Source organism: Rhinoderma darwinii, chromosome 1, assembly GCF_050947455.1.
Source record: "Rhinoderma darwinii isolate aRhiDar2 chromosome 1, aRhiDar2.hap1, whole genome shotgun sequence".
Lineage (NCBI taxonomy): Eukaryota > Metazoa > Chordata > Amphibia > Anura > Rhinodermatidae > Rhinoderma > Rhinoderma darwinii.
The window spans coordinates 639,675,970-639,700,262 of record NC_134687.1 but is presented as its reverse complement, the minus strand read 5'-3'; the positions used below and the strand labels follow the sequence as shown (position 1 = coordinate 639,700,262).

Here is a 24,293-nt window from a genome sequence, read left to right as displayed (position 1 = left end):
AAAAAGTTTAATAAAGTTAATAAAAAAAAAAAAATGGAAAATAAAAATGAAAACCCCACTTTTTCCCTTTACAAATGCTTTACTATTAAAAAAAAAACAAAATAAAAGCAAAAAAGTTACACATACTTGGTATTGTCGCGTCAGTAACGACCCGGACTATAAAGCTATTCCATTATTTAACCCGCACAGTGAACGCCGTAAAAAATAAAATAAAAAACAACTGAAAAATTGCTGTTTTTTGTGAATCCTGACTTTAAAAAAAATGTGATAAAAAGTGATCAAAAAGTTGCATCTACTCCAAAAAAGTACCAATAAAAACTACAAGTCGTCCCACAAAAAAAAAGCCCTCATAAAACTAAATAAAAAAAAGTTATGGCTCTTCAAATATGGAGACCCAAAAACAAATAATTTTGAAAAAAAAGGTTTTACTGTGTAAAATTAGTAAAACATTAAAAAACTATACAAATTTGGTATCGTTGCAATGGTAACAACCCGTTGAATACAGATTTGGTGTTATTTATACCACACGGTAAACGGCGTAGATTTAGGAGGCAAAAAAGAGTAGCGAAATGTCAGTTTTTTTTCTATCCCCCCCAAAAAAAAGTTAATAAAAGTTAATCAATAAATAATATGTACCCCAAAATGGTGCTATTAAAAAATACAAACTTGTCCCGCAAAAAACAAGATCTTATACAGCTATGTCGACGGTAAAATAAAAAAAGTGATAGCTCTTCGAATGGGACTATGGAAAAACGATAAAAATTGCTTGGTCATTAGGGCCCAGAATGCAAGCAGTGGGAAGGGGTTAAGGTCTTACCAGCCCTCCTTAAAGGGGGGGGGGGGGGTAATGTTACTGGACTGCTGCTAATCAATGATTTCTGTTATCTCTGTGTTTGGGCGTTGCTAGACAATTGTCTAAGTGTGGATTTGGTCATCATTTAGGTTTGCCTGGTTAATTAGGGCAGAATACTTTTATGGGGCCTATATATACTTCAGGCCTGGATTACACAGTTGCTGGTTATACTGTGCCTGGCATGTGCAAATCTTTCTAGATTCTAGTTGGTGATGTTGTTCTTGTCTAGGTGTTTGTTTGTATTGTAAGACCTGTTGGTCCTTGTGATGGATGATCCATTTGCTTATATTCTCTGTATTTAATTAGGTTATAGATTATCGGGCAGGATGCCGGATCATGCAGAGGTGTAATTTCTATTTCACCTGCAATTATCCCCCCCCCCCGCCCATTTTCAGAAATATATAAAATCTGTGTGTGTTTTTTTTATTTGGCCTGGCAATTAGCAGTCTGGCTGAACGCCCAGACATGAAGTTATCACATTCCCTATTATTTGTTTCTGTCCTAATATTCACATACATATGTGAATATAACTCCTCCACACTCCCTATTTAGAAGAACAAGCTATTGTAGTCTTGCCAAATAGAACTGGTGCAAGTCTGACGTAAGCATCTAAAGAAGTATTCTAGTTATAAATTTGAAATGTATTGTATGTCTGTGATTGCCTCATCATTACATATTCTCATTGTATGCTAATGGCTGAATCAGAATCATTGTCACATTGCCTCTGATTGGTTTACCTCTGTGTCTCTTACTCTCCGATAGATCGATATAATCTATGATTAAGATCTGGATAAATCTCCTGGAATGTATGTCGGTTAAAAAACTAGTCTAAAATTTCACTCTAATATATTTTGAGCAATGAGTTCCTCAACAATACTTTAAAAGATCTAGTTTTTGTAAAGTGGGTTTCATGTCTATCCTGGGATCAGTAGTTCTCCTGGTTTGCCTTTCCTGTGAGTTTAGATTGTTGCCAAGCTGTTGTCTTTCCCTGCTGTGGGATAGTATTCAGAAAGGGTCAGTGAGTTCTTTTAATTCTTGTCCACTTTCTATTCATCTTTTAAATGCTTTCATACTGTTCATCTGCCATCCACTCCATTTATGCATTCTCCATCTTCTACTACCTTTAGTGTTTGGTTCTGCTAATCCACTGGTGAACACTTGTGCCTTTTCTTTTCTGTCGGTGTTGATGCGTGCTTTACCCATGTGATTGCGATTGTCTGGTGTTGAGGTCTTGAGCACTACCAGTGGCGTAACAAGCGCTAAGGCAGAACCTTACCCCAAAGTGTACTTATTATTCTAGGTACATTTTCTGATTAAGCTGTCATTTGTGTGTGTGAATGTGAGGAACAACACTATTTTTTAACCATTACAGGACTTGTATTCTGCATTATGCACCAGTTTCCCACATCTGTAGGCTCGCTCTCTAATTGTCAGTTTTCCCTAAACTCAGCTCCTGATTGGTCCGAGAATAGCTGCTATGTCCTCTCCCATACACAGCCCACACAGTCCTCTCTCTCTCTCTCTCTCTCTCTCCCACATTCAGAAGCAGCATGGAGGACATTATACAGCAGAACTGAGCAGTGTATCTGAGAATCCAGCACTGGGGTGAGATATAACACTTACTACAAGCATAAGCAGCATGGAAAACAACATACAGAAGTACTGAGCAGTGCAGCTGTGAATCCAGCACTGGGGTGAGGTATAACAGTTACCAGGAGCAGCAGCAGCATGGAGGACATTATAAAGCAGTACTGAGCAGTGTAGCTGTGAATCCAGCACTATGCTAAGATATAGCATTAATAGAAGCAGCTTGTGTGTGTCTCTCTCTCATTGCAGCAGCTCTTTCCTACACCCTTTCCATGGAATTCCATGGGCAGTAGCTTTAACTTGATCTCTTAGTGTACAGTCTCCTGTGTATGGATTTTATCAGTAAATTCAGAGCAGAGGTCAGAGCAGGATTAGGTGAGGACTAGGATGAGTGGAGCAAAAAAAAAAAAGCATTTTCTGTAATATAAATTACAAAGTTTCTTATCTTCGCATATACTGTACTATTGATTTATGGGAAAAAATTTAAATGATAGTTAATCTGCAAGAAAACTCTATGTACCTATGGTAACACCTCCTGGAATTTCCTCCTCCACTTCACTCTTACACGGTTGATCGCCCCTCACCCGCTCTTCTTCTGCTTCATCCTCCGCTTTATTTTTAGTCAGATATTCCCCCTGATTTCACATATGTAACAATTCAGTACAATACAGCAGAGAATGCAAAGAATGTAACAGATCAACATAAGAAACCACCAAAATCTATGACCACATCTATGACCGCAGGACCAAAAAGCCCCACACCCCCCTATATAGATCATGTATAGGGCTCAGATTCATCTACCTGATGATTCTCTGGGACATTGTGATTTTCCTCTGGACAGTCCTGGGAATACAGGGGACTGGGACAACTCTCTGGTGGATTTCTCCTACTGGATCCATCTGTAGGAAACACACAGTGACTGAATACACGACTACTGTATATCTGTCTATATATCACACACTTCTCTCTACACCTTCAATTCTAGGTTTATTTATTTTTATTGTTTTTGCCTCCTCACATTCCATCAGTCATAACTTTTTTTATTTTTTTTTTAAGGCTACACAGTAATGCTCACCAGAATCAGTTGTGTACCAGGCACAACACTAGTTTAAGTTTGTTTGTGAAATCACGTACGGTCTGTGACCGCTGCTCCAACCTGCCGGTTCACAGGTTGTCCTTCCTTGGACCACTTTTTCTAGTAGGTATGAACCACTGCATATCGGGAACACCCCACAAGACTGGCCGTTTTGGAGATGCTCTGACCTAGTCGTCTAGACATCACAATTTGGCCCTTGTCACAGTCTCTCAGATCCTTTCACTTGCCCATTTTTCCGCTTCCAACATCAACTTCAAGAACTGACTGATCACTTGCTGCCTAATATATCCCCCTCCCTTGTCAGGTGTCATTGTAACCAGATCATCAATGTTTTCACTTCACCTGTCACTGGTTTTAATGGTATGGCTTTTTATGGTATTACTTTTTATTTATTGCAGAAATTTAAAGAGTTCTGACATTTTGAGGTGCAGAAAGTGCCGTTCTTCATGTATTTACATTGTGATCCTCAGTCAGAGGAGCAACATATCGGAAGCTGTTATTCTTCTGAACTGACTGAAGTTACGTCATAGCCGGATAGGGGAAGTATGGAGCGGGCTCACAGGCTGAACCCGCTGCAAACAAAGCTGGTGTCGGCTGTATTATACAGCCGCCACTTAACAATAACGAGCGGGATCGAGCGCGATCCCACTAGCTTAACTCGTTAAATGAAGCGGTCAATAGGGACCGTGGCATTTATAATACAAAGAGGGGGGACGACCCCCTCTAGAAGCTCAATCGCAATGCGATCCTAGGAGGGGCAATGGTTGTTATGGCATTCATGGGGCCTAATAAAGGCCCCCAGGACTGCCACCTTTGCGCTCCTATTAACCCCTGCCTTTGGTGTCGCAAAAAAAAATTCTTTATATATAAATTTGCTTTTAGTGTGTTATTAAAATGTATTTTATTTATTTGTGTTTGTGTTTTACTTTTTTCTTTTTTCTAACTTTTACTTCACTATGGGGGCTGGCATTTTTTTTTCATCTCTGTATGTGTCGATTAACGACACATACAGAGATGGAATACGGCACATACATCCCCATAGAGGATGCAAACGGGAGCCGTTCCATTCACTATGGTGTACGCCATCTGTGTGGGAACGGCGCATGAGCCGCTCCCACACAGTCCAAAAGGAAGGTCTTCAGCCGAGCGACATCCGGCGCCATTTTCATGTGGACCGGAAGCCGCGGCCGGACAGTAAGATGACTACTTCCGGTTGCGGCTTCCGGACATGTGATTAGAAGCAAGCACTGTGTGATTACCACTGTATGTAAACCTACTACACTGTGCATCCGCTCAAAAAATGGCGGCACACAGAGGGAGCAATTCCCAAAAAACAAGCCCTTATGCGGGACGAGTTCTATTTTGTTTTGTATCTTTTATTAACTTTATTTTCGGAGAGAATTGAAAATAAGCAGCTATTCCAGAATTGGTTTTCATGTTATAAATTTACGTCGTTTACTATGCAGCGTAAATAACATGTTAACTTTATTCTATGGGTCGGCACGATTATGGGGATACCAAATATGTAAAGGTTTTATATGTTTTCCTATGTTTGCACAATAAAAACCCTTTTAGAAAAAAATTACTTGTTTTTGCATCGCCGCATTTCAAGAGACGTAATTTTTGTATTTTTCCGTCATTGTGGCCGTATGTGGGCTTGATTTTTGCGTGTCAATGTGTAGTTTTTATTAGTACTACTTTGGGGTACATGGGACTTATATATTAAACTTTTATTTAATTTTTTATGGGGGGAATGGGAGAAAAGAGAATTTTGCAGTGTTTTTTTTACGCCGTTTATCCGGCGGTTTAATTAATGTGTTCATTTTATTGTTCAAGTTGTTATGATCGCGGGGATACCATATATGTGTATGTGTTATTTGTTTTGACACTTTTACTAAATAAAACCACTTTTTGGCCCAAAAAAAGTAGTTTTATCTGATTTTGACTGTAAATTAGTATACTTAGTATACCAAAGCATTATTGCCTGTCAGTTTAAAACTCGGCATGGCCCAACAGACATTTGCTGAAGGCAGACCTGGGGGTCTTTGTTAGGCCCCCGGCTGCCATGGAAACCCGACGGCGACCCGCGATATCTTTGCAGGGGCGCCGATGGGGTGACAGAGGGAGCTCCCTCCCTCTGTCAAACACATTAGATGTCGCTGTCGCTATTGACAGTGGTATTTAATGGGTTAAACTGCCGGAATCGGAGCGCGCTTTGATTCCGGCAGTTGCAGCAGGAGCCAGGATGTGTATAACAGCCGTACACCTGCCGCTGATCGCGTGGGTACAGTGGCAGTACCCGCACCATCACAGGACGGATATATCCGTCCTCCTGCGCGAACTAGCAGCTGCAGAGGACGGATATATCCGTCCTTCGGCGTTAACAGGTTAAATAAAGTTTTTTTTGTTTATTTTTATCCTCATAATAAAAAAGTTAAAGGAACAGTGTCATCACAAATTATTTTTTTATATGTTAAAGATGTTAGTGCTTTATTAAAAACGTTTATATTCATTTGTGTGTTTGTGTTTTACTTTTTCTTATTTTTACACTTTTTCTTCCCTATGGGGGCTGCCATTTTTTGTTCCATTTCTGTCTGTGTCGATTAACGACACATACAGACATGGAATACGGCAGCCACAGTCCCATAGGGACTGCGAACGGCTCCCGTCCCATTGACTTCAGTGTACGGCGTCTGTGTGGGAACTGCGCATGCGCCGTTCCCACACAGTCCAATTCAAAAGTGGCGCCGTCCGGCGCCATTTTCCTGTGGACCGGAAGTCGCGGCCGGACAGTAATATTACTACTTCCGGTCGCGGCTTCCGGATTTGTGCACTTGGACCAGCGGCAGCAAACGGAGCGGACGGGCCGGAGGGAGTCGCGGCGGCAGGAGCAGGTAAGAGATTTCAATGTATGTTCGTGTTTGTGTGTGTTTACTACTGTATGTAAACCTACTACACTGTGTGTTAGCTCAAAAAATGGCGACACACAGCGTAGGAGGTTACACCGTTCAAACCCCTCGTTTATCCCGGCACTAGCCAGGATAAAGGAGGGGGGGATGCTGAGAGCTCACTAGAGCGAGGGCTTTTAACCCATTGTTGCAATGCTGCAATTTTGGGAATAGCTCCATCTAGTGACCAAAAATGGGTAGTATTATAAATTCGAATTAATTTATAATATTTCCTGACTATTTCCTGACTCGTGAAAAAAATAAAAAAAAATTGAACAATGTTTAATCACCCACACACTAAATGTTTAATTTTTAAAAAAAAAACATGTTTTTCTGGCAACACATTCCCTTTAAAAGTTCGAAACAAAAAACCAACCTTTTCCCCATAAAGCACTGTGAAAAACAACGAAATTGGTATCGCCACATCTGTAGAAGCCTGAACTATTACAATATATCATTATATATATATATATATATATATATATATATATATATATATATATATATATATTACACACACATACACAGTATACCGCATGGTGGACGCCGTAAAGAAACAAATACAATTTAAAAACACAAGAATCACTAGTTTTTTGGTCACCTCATCTCCTGCAAAAATGGAATAAAAAGTGATGAAAACCTTGCATGTACCACAAAATGGTAGCATTAAAAACTACAGCTTGTCCCGCAAAAAATATTCCCTCATACCACTCAATCTGCCGAATAATAAGAAAGTTAGAGCTCTCAGAGTTCGGCAACATAAAATAAATTTTATTTTTTACAATTCGTTTTTTCCTTGTAAAAGTAGTAAAATATAAAAAAATATATCTAAATTTGGTATCGCCGTAATCGTATTGACCCAGAGAATAAGGTTAACATGTCATTTTAATTGCACGTTGAATTCCGTAAAAACAAAGCGCAAAATACAATTGAAGAATCGCTGTTTTTTTTCCATTATCTACCTCACAAATAATTTTTTTCCACGTTTCCTAGTACATTATATGGCACAAAAAATGGTGCTATGAAAAACTACAACTCGTTCCGCAAAAATCAAGCCCATAGGACTATATCGACGGGAAAAAAAAAAAAGTTATGGCTTTTGGAAGGTGGGGAGGAAAAATGAAAATCTGAAAAATGGCTGCGGCAGTTAAAATATCGGTGTGATCTAAAAGATATTAAAACATGGGCGTGGTCTAAAATAGACGACATCATGACATATGGGCCGGTCTCACCCTGACACACGTGACTGTGTATGTTGGTCCAATGTAGAAAAAGCCAGAAGGCTTCAGAGATCGGCGGAAATTATGTGTACTACAAGCCACGTGGTCTCTGGTGGGACAAATATTACAAGGAGATTCCCATGATTTTCTTGTTCCACACATGAATTACCCTCCATACAAATGTGCAAAGATGTGTAAAGTAATGGCCCTCACATCACAGATTTACAGCAGGTGTTCTAAACATGGCTGCCAATGCCAGCCTGTGCCCATAGTAATGCTAAATATATCTGTCTCTTCTCACCTTGTGATGTGCGCGGCCGGTAGTCCTCCATCATGACCTCCTCGTACAGATCCTTGTGTCCCTCTAGGTACTCCCACTCCTCCATGGAGAAATAGACAGCAACATCCTGACACCTTATAGGAACCTGACACACACAATGATACAGTCATCACCCAGACACCTCCAGTGCTGTTACTGTAGAATTTCCCAGCATTCCCAGCAGTGTCACCTCTCCAGTCAGCAACTCAGTCATCTTGTAGATCAGTTCTAAGATCTTCTTCTCATGTATCCAGGAGTGAGGGGGAGGCTCTGTGATGGGGCTCTGACTACTGCTCCATCCTCCTGACTCAAGGATGATGGGAGTCGTACAGTCACCCGATGTCTTCTTCACTATTGTGTACTCCTGTGTATGGAGAGAGACACTTAGAGAACTGAACACAGTATTCCCCCCTCAGTAGAAAGAGGGAGATTGTGACCCCGCTGTATAGAGCTCTAGTGCCCCCACATCTGTAATACTGGAGACCTCACCTACAAAAAGACATTGAGAAAATAGAACGAGGCCAAAACTAAACTGGAAACAATATTGGGGGGACAAGATGGACCATGTGCTCTTCTCCTGCCGTCATCTCCTATGTTTCTATATAGATGTCATCCTGATCCTCCTGGTTCCTGGTCATTCTCATTGCTCTACAACATTACTATTGCTGCATTGGTGACATGACACATAACTGACCATATTGGTGGCTGATCTTCAGCTTCTTGACGTCACTTGGAAGGTCTGGACGCTGTTATACAGGACACTGGATTCCTCCTATTACTTCCTATTATGTATTGTCCCTTCCCTATGTGGAACTTGTTCTATAATGTAGAAAAGTTTACCTCTCCGCTCAACAGGAAGATGATCTCCAAGGTGAAGTCTAATATTCTTCTGCTCATCTCATTCCAGTCCTTGTTCATCCTTGGTGGGTCATTCAGGAGAAGGAACGTTGTGGAGGAGAAGATGACAAAACTGGAGGAACTGGAGGATCTAGTACTGCAGACGTCTTTATGAAGAAAGGAGAAGATGGAAATCATACAGGGGACAACATCATATGTGACACACAGAACCTCACTTATTGATCATTGAGAGAAACATCTTCTCAGAGCCGTCACCACATGGAATAAAGGGGTATTCCCAACACGGACATTTCTCCCCAGGATATGCCAGAAATATCTGATAGACGAGGCTCCACCTCTGGCCGTGCTCGGCTGTTTCTGGAACTCCTATACAAGTGAATGGAGAGAGTCGTACACATGTGTGGTCACCTCTCCATTCATTCTCCACCTGGATGCAGTAATCACCTCACCAGGCGGGTCACCAGATATGTCATATTTGTTATTTATTGAATTGGGATATATTTTATCTCTACTATAGTTATATACATATATATATATATATATATATATTTAGTTGGTGGTTATCGGCTTGCAACGGCGTAACTTCTCAAGCCATAATATGTTAGCACATTTACATTTATTTACTATAGTGTATGCACTTTGTGTTATTTCATCATTTGTTTACTAATAAATATGCTTCCTTATACAATCTTTACACATTTGTTACACCATTTTTTCGCATGCTCACTTATTTGCACGTTTTTATTTTTTTCACCAATTCTCACTTTCACAGCACCCTTATTTCTTTTCGGTACTTTGTTCCAGTTTCTGTGCTGCTTCAGGGCCTTTCCAGCTACTTTCAGCACTCTGGACAGCGGCCGCTGCTTTGACTGTCTTGTTACTTCTTTCAGCACCTCGGACAGCATTCGCTATTCCTGTGCTGTACAGTTGCTTAGCAACGAGACGCTTTGGCTCGGCTTTTTATCGGCGTATTCAGTTTTTTCATTTCCACTTTCCGCAATATCTTTTAAAATTACGATTCTGAAATCAGGGTTGTGAATATACAGTGTTCTGGTACTTCAGTATGGTCTTATTCTTTGCCCCACTCCCTGTGTCTGCCCTTGTCGCGGCGACACGTCAGACGGGGGGAGTAGTTTCTTGCTCCCCACCTATCTTGCGTGGCTCGGCTGCTGGAGGCGTGCACGGGAGGAGGGGTCTCATACCATGGAGCTACACCATGGGTCACTGTATACAGGGGGGTCTATATGTGGGGATGTGAGGCACTATCTACAGGGGGGGGTCTATATGTGGGGATGTGGGCCACTATATAGAGGGGGGGTCTATATGTGGGGCACTATCTACAGGAGGGGTCTATATGTGGGCCACTATCTACGGGGGTCTATATGTGGGGATGTGGGACACTATATACAGGGGGGGGGTCTATATGTGGGGCACTATATACAGGGGGAGCTATAGGTGAGACACTATATACAGGGATGGGCTATATGTAGAGCACTATCTATAGGGGAGCTATTTTTAGGGCACTTTCTATAGGGGTGGGCTATATGTGGGACACTATATACAGGTGTGGGTTACCTGTGGGGCTCTAGCTACAGGGGGGCTATATGTAGGGTACTGTCTACAGGCGGAGCTATATGTGAGACACTATCTACAGGGGTGGGCTATACGTGGAGCACTATCTATAGGGGAAGCTATATGTAGCGCAGCACGGTGGCTCAGTGGTTAGCACTATTGCCTTGCAGCTCTGGAGTCTGTAGATAGCGCCCACATATAGAGGGCTGTATGTGGGACACTATCTACAGGGGCTTCTACGTAGGCACTATCTACAGAGGCTCTATGGGGTCACTATGTACAGGGTGCACGGTGTGTGTGTGTGTGTGTGTGTGTGTGTGTGTGTGTGTTACACAGTGTATGGTACTATTACAATCAGGGACACAGTGTATGGTGCTTTATTATATTTAGAGGTGTTGAGAATTTTAACTTCGTTTATAGGTGCAGAAATGTTTTAAAAGTGAGAAGCTGAAGACATCTGAGCGGAAAACTGAAGAAATGGGTCATGGCCGGGAGAAATCCATCATAGAGGTCTGGACCAGAGGGAGAAGAAAAGCACTAGAATCTGAGACGTCACCGGTGAGCCACTTAACCCCTTCAGGACTGAGCCTGTTTTGGCCTTCAGGACGAAGCCGATTTTTCAAATCTGACATGTGTCACTTTATGTGGTAATAACTCCGGAATGCTTTTGCCTATCCAAGTGATTCTGAGATTGTTTTCTCGTGACATATTGTACTTTATGTTAGGGAAAAAATGTGGTCGATAAATTCAATATTTATTTGTAAAAAACACCAAGATTTAGAGAAAATTAGCAAAAATTAGCATTTTTCTAAATGTAAATGTATCTACTTGTAAAATAGATAGTAATACCACACAAAATACTTACTAGTTTATATTTCCCATAGGTCTACTTTATGTTTGCATCGTTTTTTGAACATTCTTTTATTTTTCTAGGACGTTACAAGGCTTAGAACTTTAGCAGCAATTTCTCATATTTTCAAGAAAATTTCAAAAGCCTATTTTTTCAGGGACCAGTTCAGTTCTGAAGTGGCTTTGAGGGTCTTATATATTAGAAAGTCCCCATAAATCGCCCCATTTTAAAAACTGCACCCCTCAAAGTATTCAAAACACCATTCAGAAAGTGTTTTAACCTTTTAAGTGTTTCACAGGAATTAAAGCAAAGTAGAGGTGAAATTTACAAATTTCATTTATTTTTTTTCAAAAATTCATTTGTACTACATTTTTTCTGTACCACAGAAGGTTTTACCCAAGAAATGCAACTCAATATTTATTGCCCAGATTCTGCAGTTTTTAGAAATATCCCACATGTGGCCCTAGTGCGGTAATGGACTGAAACACAGGCCTCAGAAGCAAAGGAGCACCTAGTGGATTTTGGGGCCTCCTTTTTTTAGAATATATTTTAGGCACCATGTCAGGTTTGTAGAGGTCTTGTGGTGCCAAAACAGTGGAAACCCCCCAAAAGTGACCCCATTTTGGAAACTATACCCCTCAAGGAATTTATCTATGGGTATAGTTAGGATTCGTATGTGAAGATGAAAATCTTCTTTATTTGTGAAAAAACGTATAAATTTTTAATTTTTGCAAGGAATAAAGTAGAAAAAGCACCCCAACATATGTAAAGCAATTTCTTCCGATTATAGCAATACCCCATATGTGGTAATAAACTGCTGTTTAGACCCACAGCAGGAATCAGAAGGGAAGGAGCGCCATTTGGATTTTGGATTTCTGATTTTGCTGGAATAGTTTTCAGTGCCATGTCACGTTTGCAATGCACTGGAGGGATGAAAACCGTGGAAACCCCCCAATAGTGACCCCATTTTGGAAACTACACCCCTCAAGGAATTTTTCTATGGGTAAAGTTAGCATTTTGACCCCACAGTTGTTTTGCTGAATTCATTGGAATTAGTCTGTAACGGTAAAAATCTACTTTTCTGTAAGAACTTAGAATAAAGGAGAAAAAGCACCCCAGCATTTGTAAAGCAATTTCTCCTGATTACGTAAATACCACATATGTGGTAATAAACTGCTGTTTGGACCCACACCGGGGCTTAGAACGGAAGGAGCGCTATTTGACTTTTGGAGCTCAAATTTAGCTGGAATAGTTTTTGCGTGTCATGTCGAATTTGCAAAGCCACAGAGAGACTGAAACAGTGGAAGCCCCCCAAAAGTAACCCCATTTGAGAAACTACACCACTTAAGGAATCTATCTAGGGGTATAGTGAGAATTTAGGTTCCACACGTCTTTTGCAGAATTTATTAGGGTATGTGCACACACACTAATTACGTCCGTAATTGACGGACGTATTTCGGCCGCAAGTCCCGGACCGAACACACTGCAGGGAGCCGGGCTCCTAGCATCATAGTTATGTACGATGCTAGGAGTCCCTGCCTCGCTGCAGGACAACTGTCCCGTACTGTAATCATGTTTTCAGTACGGGACAGTTGTCCTGCAGCGAGGCAGGGACTCCTAGCATCGTACATAACTATGATGCTAGGAGCCCGGCTCCCTGCACTGTGTTCGGTCCGGTACTTGCGGCCGAAATACGTCCGCCAATTACGGACGTAATTAGTGTGTGTGCACATACCCTTAGAATTAGGCCGTGAAAATTAATATCAACATTATTTCCACTAAAATGTTGAATTTTTTCAATTTCACAAAGGATAAAGGAGAAAATGCACCCCAACATTTGTAAAGCAATTTCTCCCCGAGTACGGCTATACCCCACATGTGGTCATAAATGTTTTTTTCATTAGAAAGTAATTAACCCTTTCCGAACTGAACCATGTTTTTCTTTTTCTTTTTCGTTTTTCCTCCCCGCTTTCCGAGAGCCATAACGTTTTTATTTTCCCGTCAATAGAGTGGTGTGGGGGCTTATTTTTTGCGGGACGAGCTGTAGTTTTTATTGGTACCATTTTTTGGTACATAAGACTTTTTGAGCACTTTTTATTACATTTTTTGGTAGAGCGGTGACCAAAAAAACTGTGATTTTGCAGTTTAAAATTCTTTATTTTTCACGGCGTTCACCGTGCGAGTTCAATAATGGTATATTGTAATAGCTTGGACTTTTACGGACGCAGCGATACCAATTTTGTGTATTTTTTTACATTACTTTAGAGAAAAAATGTGAAAAGGGTTTCTTTTTGGACTTTAAATATTTATTTAATTTTTTCCACTAATAATAACTATTTACTTTTGTTTTTACACATTTTATTAGTCCCCATAGGAGACTTGAACCAGCAATCGTTAGATCACTGGTAGAATACACTGCAATACATTAGTATATTGTCATTTTTACAGGCACCTGTAACAGCGTGTTTGCTGTTTCTGTCCGTTAGTCCCGGGTAACAGCTGTAATACACAGCTGACACCCGCAGCGTATGGTGCGGGCTCAGCGCGTGAGATGCTCCATACATCACCCCCCACACCACAACATGTTATTAAGTCATGGTGCGCGAAGGGTTTAATGCGCAGCGGATGGTGCAGAGTGAAAATTACAATTTTCCACTGATGTGCCATTTTAGTGCACTATATGTTGTGCCCAGTTTGTGCCACAAATACCTCATAAAATTTTAACCGGGTTCTCCCGGGTATGGCGATGCCATATCGGCGGACGTAAACGGCTGTTTGGGCAGACTGTAGGGCTCAGAAGGGAGGGACGCTATTTGGCTTTTGGAGCGCAGATTTTGCTTGGTAGAAGCTCTGGCGTTTTGCTGGTATTTCAGTTTATAATGTGGGGGCAAATGTAGGCTGGGCAGGGTACATCAGGGGCATAATAAGAATGTATAATAAAGCGGTAAATAAATAATAATCCGCAGATATGTGGCCTTTGTGGCACTTATATTATAAATGGCGCCCGATCTTATCCGCTTTTGGAACACTGCACATTTTGCATCGCAATAATCTGGGAGCCAGAACTTTTTTTATTTTTTCACCACCGGAGCTGTGTGGGGGCTTATTCTTTGCGGGACAATCTGTAGATTTCATTGGTACCATTTTGGGGTACATGCCATTTTTTTGATCACTTTTTGTTCCATTTTTCGGCAAGCCAGGTGACCAAAAACCATCAATTCTGACAATGATTTTTATTTATTTTTTACAGCGTTCACCCTGGGCTATAAATGACCATTATATATTATTCTGCGGGTCGGTGCGCTTACGGCGATACCATATGTATATCGTTTTTTTATGTTTTGCAGCGTTTGCGCAAGAAAATAACTTATTTAGAAAATAAATTATTTTCTGTCACCATATTCTGAGAGCCATAACTTTTTTATTTTTCAGTCAAAAAAGCTGTGTAAGGGCTTGTTTTTTGCGGGACGGGTTGCAGTTTGTATCGGTACTATTTTGGCGTACATGCGACTTTTTGATCAATTTTTATTACATATTTTGGGAGGGGTGGTGACCAAAAAATAGTGATTCTGGCATTGTTTTTCGTTTATTATTTTGTGGTGTTCACCGTGCGGGAAAAATAATATTATAGTTTTATAGTTGGGGTCGTTACGAACGCGGTGATACCAAATATGTGCACTTTTTTTTTTACGTGTTCATTTTTTTTCCTATAATAAAAGACTTATTATAGGAAAAAAAGCAGTTCATGTTTATGTCACTTATAACTTTTATTTTTACACTTTTTTTAAAACATTTTTATTCTTTTTTTTACTTTTTTCACTTGTCCCACTAGGGGACACTTAGACTTGCAGCTCTGATCGCTGCTGGAATACATTACACTACCTACGTAGTGTAATGCATTCCAACTGTCATTGTGACGTGACAGTCACACTGACAGGAAGCCTACGACGACCACCCTCCGGGTGGTCCTCATAGGCTTCTGTACATGGCAGCCCGGAAGCCATTATTTTGGGGTCTGGTTGCCATGGGTACCATCGCCAGCCCCCGTGATTTCACATGGGGGCTGCAGATCAGCGCTAAACACCTTAATTGTGGTGTTCAAAATCGAACGCCGCAATTAAGGGGTTAACTGCCGAAATCAGCGGCGATGGGCGGCTGATCAGCAACGGGGGAAGCAGGGCAGACACCCTGCACAGTTAACCGCCGCTGCGGTGTAGCGCCGCGCGGCGGTTAACTGTCAAAGCGCTGACGTTACTGCACGTCAAAGTGCGCGAAGTGACTGCTCACATTGACGTGCATTAACGTCAAGGTGCGGGAAGGGGTTAATGTAAATGTTTATTCTGCCACTAATCAGCACTGTAGTCACTGTATGATCTGCAGCGAGATAGGTGGTATGATTTTTTTTTTTTGTGAAACAGCATCTCCCAGCATATCCTTACTATTGTTTGGGCCATTCTCGGAGCTGTAGTTTTTAGCTGTACAAACCTATATGGCAGTGGTTGCACTAAAATGAGCTGTATTTGTTCTGGTGTTGTATATATGTACTGAGCTTAGTTCTGGTGTTGTATATATGTACTGAGCTTGCTTCTGGTGCTGTATATATGTACTCAACTTGGTTCTGGGGATGTATATATGTACTGAGCTTGGTTCTGGGGATGTATATTTGTACGGAGGTTTGTTCTGGTATTGTATATATGTACTGAGGTTGGTTCTGGTGCTGTATATATGTATGGGCTTGGTTCTAATGCTGTATTTATGTACTGAGCCTTGTTCTGGTGCTGTATATATGTACTGAGCTTGGTTCTAGTGTTGTATTTATGTACTGAGCTCGGTTGTGGTACTGTGTATATGTACGAGCTTGGTTCTGGATCTGTAATTATATAGAATATATTTATAATAACAAAATTGCAGGGCAGATGGAATTGTTCTCAATTCATTGTATATTTCATGGGAAACGGTCTGGTAGTTTTAAACCCTTGAACCTCCACTCCACCATGCGGTAATACATGACCTGACAATATTTCCAAACATTCCCTTGTATGTTTTTTTCAGATACAGCAAAATCTTTAAAATCCACTTTTAAAACGGCGCACACTATATGCTAATTACTCATTAAACGGTCATGGGGCGGTGTAGTTATCCTGAAGAGTCACATAGTCCTGCCTCCAAACCCACCTTTCCATGTTTGATTGACATCTCCCTGGCTGATACAACTTTCTCAGATGCGCCATTGCCTTGTGGCACCATACACAAGGGGGAGCCGTGTGGCACTATACACAAGGGGGAGCCGTGTGGCACTATACACAAGGGGGAGCCGTGTGGCACTATAAACAAGGGGGAGCCGTGTGGCACTATACACAAGGGGGAGCCGTGTGGCACTATACACAAGGGGGAGCCGTGTGGCACTATACACAAGGGGGAGGGCTGTGGCTCTATCTAAAGGGGGCTGAGTGTGATGCAATCTACAGGGGTCTGTGTGTGGCACTATCTACAAGGGGGAGGTGGGGGGCGCTATCTACAAATTGGATGTGACACTGTCTATAGGCGGGGCTCTATAGCACTGTCTACAGGGGGGCTGTATGGCACATTCTACAGGATGCACTATCTATAAGGGGGGCTGCTTTTGGCACCCGGGCGGGTCCCCGGTCAAGAGTTTGGGGCCCAGTCTTTCCTAGTTACGCCCCCGACTGCGATACATAAGTATTACAGTGTATTATACTAGCGATCTAATCAGTAGCGTAGCTATAAGGGTCGCAGCGGTCACACCTGCCACCGGACCAAGCCTTGGGGGCATACAGGGCCCCCATTGCCACATAGCGCAACTAAAATTAATTATTTATGTGCCGTGATGCCAGCACTCCCTGGCTACGGGCAGGGCTCCTTTAAACGTCACAGTCACATGGTTCACTCAGTGTACCATGTGACCGTAACGTGAGGGGCATTCCAGCCACTGTGGAAGAGATGGTGCGGAAGAGCATGGAGGACTCCAGGTGAGCTGCAGAGGGGGCCCGTAATTCAAGTGTGTTGTATTGTAGTGTCTGTTTGCGGTGCAGAGAGGAGAGGGGGGCCTTTAAATTACAGGTCCCCCCCTCTCATCTTTCCACCGCAAACACAAACTGCACGATACAATACATTACAAACTGTGGTTCGTGACACCCTGTGGGGTCGTGTACCACTCACTGAGGTCACGGTTCCAACTGTATTTGCATCCTCAGAACGCAGATCCAGTTGAATTTAATACTGGAGCAAGGAGCTGACGGCTCCTTCCTCCAGCATTCATGGTGTCGTGAGCCATTAGCGGCTCGGAGCAGGCAGGCGCAATTTAGTGACGTCATCGCGCCTGTCTGCGCGGAGTCACTCATAACACAGGGCAAAGGAGGAGAAGGCTCTCCTCCTCCATCCATCGCGGAAACGGGGATAGGTAAGTAATTTTATAATTTTTTTATGATGCACATATGGGGGCATTATACTGTATGGGGGGGGCTGATATGGTGGCAACTATGAGGGGCATTATGCTGTGTGGGGCTGCTAGGGGGGCATTATACTGTGATGGTCAGCTATGAGGGGCATTATACTGTATGGGGTCTGCTATGGGGGCATTATACTGTATAGGGGGCTGATATGGTGGCAGCTATGGGGCATTACGCTGTGGGGCAACAGGTATGGGAGGCTGATCTGGTGGCAGCTATGGGGGCATTATGCTATGTGGGGCTGCTATAGGGGCATTATACTGTGATGGTCAGCTATAAGGGGCATTATACTGTATGGGGTCTGCTATGGGGGCATTATACTGTATAGAGGGCTGATATGGTGGCAGCTATGGGGGCATTACGCTGTGGGGAGACAGCTATGGAGCATTATACTGTGTGGGGGCAGCTATGAGGGGCATTATACTGTATGGGGGCATTATACTGTGTTGGGCAGCTATGAGGAGCATTATACTGTATGGGGTCTGCTATGGGGGCATTAGACTGTGGGGCGACATGTATGGGGGGCTGATATGATGGCAGCATTACACTGTGGGGAGACAGCTATGGGGCATTATACTGTGTCGGACAGCTAAGGGGGCATTATACTGTGTGTGGGGCAGCTATGATGGCAGCATTACACTGTGGGGAGACCGCTATGGGGCATTATACTGTGTCGGACAGCTAAGGGGGCATTATACTGTGTGTGGGGCAGCTATAAGGGGCATTATACTGTGTGGGGGCAGCTATGGGGCATTATACTGTGTGAGGCTGCTATGGGGGCATTATACTGTATGGGGACATTTATGGGGGCTTTATACTGTGTGGGGCAGCTATGGGGCATTATACTGTGTGGGGGCAGCTATGGGGCATTATACTGTATGGGGCAGCTATGGGGCATTACACTGTATGGGGCAGCTAAAGGGGGATTTATACTGTGTGGGGGAATTATACTGTATGGGGCTGCTATGGGGGCATTATACTGTATTAGGGCATTTATTGGGGGCATTATACTGTGTAGGGCAACTATGAGGGGCATTATACTGTATGGGGCTGCTATGGGGGCATTATACTGTATGGGGACATTTATGGGGGCTTTATACTGTGTGGGGCAGCTATGGGGCTTTACACTGGGGCATTATACTGTGTTGGGCAGCTATGAGGAGCATTATACTGTATGGGGGCATTTATGGGGGCTTTATACTGTGTGGGGCAGCTATGGGGCATTACACTGTGGGGGCAGCTAAGGGGGGCTTTATACTGTGTGGGGCATTATAATGTATGGGGCTGCTATGGGGGCATTATACTGTATTGGGGCATTTATTGGGGGTATTATACGGTGTAGGGCAGCTATGAGGGGCATTATACTGTATGGGGTTTGCTATGTGGCCATTATACTTGGTGGGGCGGCTATGGGGAGCGTCATACTGTATGGGGGCAGCTAGGGGGACATTATACTGTTTGGGCATCTATGAGAGCTGTTGGGCAAGGTGGCTGAGCATAGGTGCGGCAGGGATCTTGTGGTGTTGGGGAGGGGTAGGGGAGCTGAAGCTGAAAAAGTCTCTGTCACCACATTATATATTGTACATGATGTAGATCACAACAGTGTTTTTTATTTAGAAAAACGATCATTTTTGACGGAGTTATGACCTATATAAGCTTTATGTTAATGTGTTTCTTAATGGACAACTGGGCGTGTTTTACTATATGGCCAAGTGGGCGTTGTGGAGAGAAGTGTATGACGCTGACCAATCAGTGACCAATCAGCGTCATACACTCCTCTCCATTCATTTACACAGCAGATAGCGATATAGATATATCACTATGTGCAGCCACATACACAAACACTAACATTACTGCAGTGTCCTGACCGTGAATATACATCACTACCAGCCAGGACGTGATGTGTATTCAGAATCCTTCCTAACACTTCGCTAATACAATCCCGACACTACAGCACAGCAAGCGTAATCTCATGTGAAATTACAGTTTACAGCGTAATCTCGCGAGATTAGACTTGCTGTGCTGTAGTGTCGGGATTGTGTTAGCGAAGTGTCAGGAAGGATTCTGAATACACGTCACGTCCTGGCTGGAGGTAATGTATATTCATTGTCATGACACGAGTAGCATTATAGTGTGTTTATATGGCTGCACGCAGCGATATAGCTATATCACTATGTGCTGTGTAAATAAATGGAGAGAAGTGTATGACGCTGATTGGTCACTGATTGGTCAGCGTCATACACTCCTCTCCACAACGCCCACTTGGTTATATAGTAAAACACGCCCAGTTGTCCATTGAGAAAGTCATTAGCATAAAGCTAATATAGGTCATAACTCCGTCAAAAATGATCGTTTTTCTAAATAAAAAACACTGCTGTAATCTACATTACAGCGACGATCACATCATGTACAATATAGAACACTTATAATGTGGTGACAGAGCCTCTTTATTACTAGGACCACTGTTATCTACATTACAGCGCCGATCACATCATGTACAATATAGAACACTTATAATGTGGTGACAGAGCCTCTTTATTACTAGTACCACTGTTATCCACATTACAGCGCCGATCACACCATGTACAAGATAGGGCACTTATAATGTGGTGACAGAGCCTCTTTATTACTAGTACCACTGTTATCCACATTACAGCGCCGATCACATCATGTACAATATAGGCCACTTATAATGTGGTGACAGAGCCTCTTTATTACTAGGACCACTGTTATCTACATTACAGCGCCGATCACATCATGTACAATATAGGCCACTTATAATGTGGTGACAGAGCCTCTTTATTACTAGGACCACTGTTATCTACATTACAGCGCTGATCACATCATGTTCAATATAGGCCACTTATAATGTGGTGACAGAGCCTCTTTATTACTAGGACCACTGTTCTCTACATTACAGCGCCGATCACATCATGTACAAGATATAATGTGGTGACAGAGCCTCTTTATTACTAGGACCACTGTTATCTACATTACAGCGCCGATCACATCATGTACAATATAGAACACTTATAATGTGGTGACAGAGCCTCTTTATTACTAGTACCACTGTTATCCACATTACAGCGCCGATCACACCATGTACAAGATAGGGCACTTATAATGTGGTGACAGAGCCTCTTTATTACTAGTACCACTGTTATCCACATTACAGCGCCGATCACATCATGTACAATATAGGCCACTTATAATGTGGTGACAGAGCCTCTTTATTACTAGGACCACTGTTATCTACATTACAGCGCCGATCACATCATGTACAATATAGGCCACTTATAATGTGGTGACAGAGCCTCTTTATTACTAGGACCACTGTTATCTACATTACAGCGCTGATCACATCATGTACAATATAGGCCACTTATAATGTGGTGACAGAGCCTCTTTATTACTAGGACCACTGTTCTCTACATTACAGCGCCGATCACATCATGTACAAGATATAATGTGGTGACAGAGCCTCTTTATTACTAGGACCACTGTTATCTACATTACAGCGCCGATCACATCATGTACAAGATAGGCCACTTATAATGTGGTGACAGAGCCTCTTTAAGGGTATGTGCACACACACTAATTACGTCCGTAATTGACGGACGTATTTCGGCCGCAAGTAGTGGACCGAACACAGTGCAGGGCTCCTAGCATCATACTAATGTACGATGCTAGGAGTCCCTGCCTCTCCGTGGAACTACTGTCCCGTACTGAAAACATGATTACAGTACGGGACAGTTGTCCTGCAGAGAGGCAGGGACTCCTAGCATCGTACATAAGTATGATGCTAGGAGCCCGGCTCCCTGCACTGTGTTCGGTCCGGTACTTGCGGCCGAAATACGTCCGTCAATTACGGACGTAATTAGTGTGTGTGCACATACCCTAATTCTTACACCACAGCCCATGAGCCTTTAGCTACGCCCCTGGATCTTACCATCACTAGTTCATCTCCCCCAGGGGAGTAAGGGCTTGTTCACATCAGCGATGCTCTTCCGTCGGAGGTTTCCGTCAGGTTAACCCCTCAACGGACGGAAACCTTAGCTTTTGTTTCCCTCACCATTGATCTCAATGGTGACGGAAACGTTGGTCACCATTGTGACAGGGTTCCGTTGTTTTGACGGAACGGACTGCGCTATTGATTCCGTCAAAACAACGGAACCCTGACACAACGGTGACCGACGGAAATGAGGGAAACGGAAGCTAAAGTTTCCGTCCGTTGAGGGGTTAACCTGACGGAAACCTCAGACGGACCCCTCAATGGAAGGGCAACGCTGATGTGAACAGGCCCTAATACAATTTTTTTTACATAAAGTTTTTAGTTATGTACAAAAAAAATGTAAACATATAAAAACCCCTTTTCCAATTTCTCTAAAGCAAAGTAAAAAACATAAACAGAGCAGGTATCCAGCACGGTGAGCGACATTAACAAGAAAGTCAGTGAATAAGTTGTAAGTAGCGAATATTATGTCATTACAAAACACGACTCGTCCCACAAAACACCCGACCTCTACAAAGACCGGAAATAACAACTTACCCCAAAGAGGCCGGCACTGGAGGGGTTAAATCCCGGCTAGGAGTCCAGTGGGCGGGGTTACTCAATGATTGACAGCTCTCTGTATACACACACTCATACAGGGGTGACTGATAACAGAGAGAACGCCCGACCAGCGCTGCTCTCTACCTCATACACGGAAATAGCTGAAGCCCCTGTGAAGAGGGCGGAGCACATGTGCTGTGTAACGCGATCATGATCACGTGACATGAGGGGCGGAGCACTGTGAGGGGGTCAGGACTATCCACTGACAAGCTCCGCCCCTCACGACCCGGTCACATGGTCGTGACGTCACCACAGGTCCTTCAGCTGTTTCCGTCTATGAGGTAGAGAGCGGCGCTGGTCGGGTGTACGTGGCTTCTGTTCACCGCTGTTGTTTAGTGTTCACTTTGTTATCAGAGATTTCCCATGATGCAGTAGCAAGGTAAGGTTACATGAGGTCATTTCTGTCCGGTTTTGGTGCGTTTTTGTTTGGCACAGTTGGTAATTATTGTTATTTATTTTAAGCTCTGTAAATATGAAATATAAGGGGTTTAACCCCTTGGTGACGTCAGATCTATAGTATTTGGCTGTACGTGCGCCGTCACACTAGAAGGAGCGGAGCCTGCACCGTACACGGTTCCTACAACGGCCAAAATAGGACACAAATGCAATCCTGGCCGTTTAACCCCTCGGATGCTGTGATAGCGACTGCGGCATCTGATCAGTTAGACAGAAATACGGGGGCTTCCTCTGTCCTCCGAAGAAATTGTGCGATGATCGGTTACCACTATAGTACGTTTTTTTTTTTGTTTTTTTCTTCCTTATAAAGAATAATGTAAGCGTTAAAAATAAGTAACGTAATCGCCACATCCGTTAAAGTCCAAATTATTAAAATACCAAGTTACTTAACTCGCGAAAGAAATAGTCGCGGTGTTTAGCCGCCGCGCTTCTCCAACATATGGAATAAAAAGTCATATGCACCCAAAATGTCACCATCAAAATCTATAGCTCGTCCCACAAAAACCCCTCACACCGCGCAATCACCGGAAATATAAACCCCCCCCACACTGCGCAATCACCGGAAATATAAAACCCCTCACACCGCGCAATCACCAGAAATATAAAACCCTCACACCGCGCAATCACCGGAAATATAAACCCCTTACACCGCGCAATCACCGGAAATATAAACCCCCCACACCGCGCAATCACCGGAAATATAAACCCCCTCACACCGCGCAATCACCGGAAATATAAAACCCTCACACCGCGCAATCACCGGAAATATAAAACCCCTCACACCGCGCAATCCCTGGAAATATAAAACTCCTCACACCGCGCAATCACCGGAAATATAAACCCCCTCACACCACGCAATCACCGGAAATATAAACCCCCTCACACCTCGCAATCACCGGAAATATAAACCCCTCACACCGTGCAATCACTGGAAATATAAACCCCTCACACCGCGCAATCACCGGAAATATAAACCCCTCACACCGCGCAATCACCAGAAATATAACCCCTCACACCGCGCAATCACCGGAAATATAAAACCCCTCACACCGCGCAATCACCGGAAATATAAACCCCTCGCACCGCGTAATCACCAGAAATATAAACCCCCCCACACCGCGCAATCACCAGAAATATAAACCCCCTCACACCGCGCAATCACCGGAAATATAAACCCCCTCACACCGCGCAATCACCGGAAATATAAACCCCCTCACACCGCGCAATCACCGGAAATATAAAACCCCTCACACCGCGCAATCACCGGAAATATAAACCCCTCATACCGCGCAATCACCGGAAATATAAACCCCTCACACCACGCAATCACCGGAAATATAAACCCCCCACACCGCGCAATCACCGGAAATATAAAACCCCTCACACCGCGCAATCACCGGAAATATAAACCCCTCACACCGCGCAATCACCAGAAATATAAACCCCTCATAC

General features: G+C 43.1%; 2 protein-coding genes across 2 annotated transcripts in view; one reads left to right on the top strand and one right to left on the bottom strand.

The window, feature by feature from the left end:
- LOC142660853 (uncharacterized) overlaps positions 1–22,511 on the bottom strand; it is a 39,635-nt gene extending 17,124 nt beyond the window's left edge. The window contains exons 1-6 of the mRNA XM_075837848.1: positions 22,323–22,511; positions 8,864–9,027; positions 8,214–8,387; positions 8,006–8,129; positions 3,242–3,339; positions 2,961–3,075 (exon numbers count right to left, since the gene is read on the bottom strand). Coding sequence (XP_075693963.1) covers positions 2,961–3,075; positions 3,242–3,339; positions 8,006–8,129; positions 8,214–8,387; positions 8,864–8,941 — 589 coding nt within the window. The 5' untranslated portion in view covers positions 8,942–9,027; positions 22,323–22,511. The remainder of the gene's footprint in view (positions 1–2,960; positions 3,076–3,241; positions 3,340–8,005; positions 8,130–8,213; positions 8,388–8,863; positions 9,028–22,322) is intronic.
- Positions 1–24,293, top strand: part of LOC142694207 (uncharacterized) — a 308,282-nt gene that overhangs the window by 231,454 nt on the left and 52,535 nt on the right. The window lies entirely within an intron of this gene.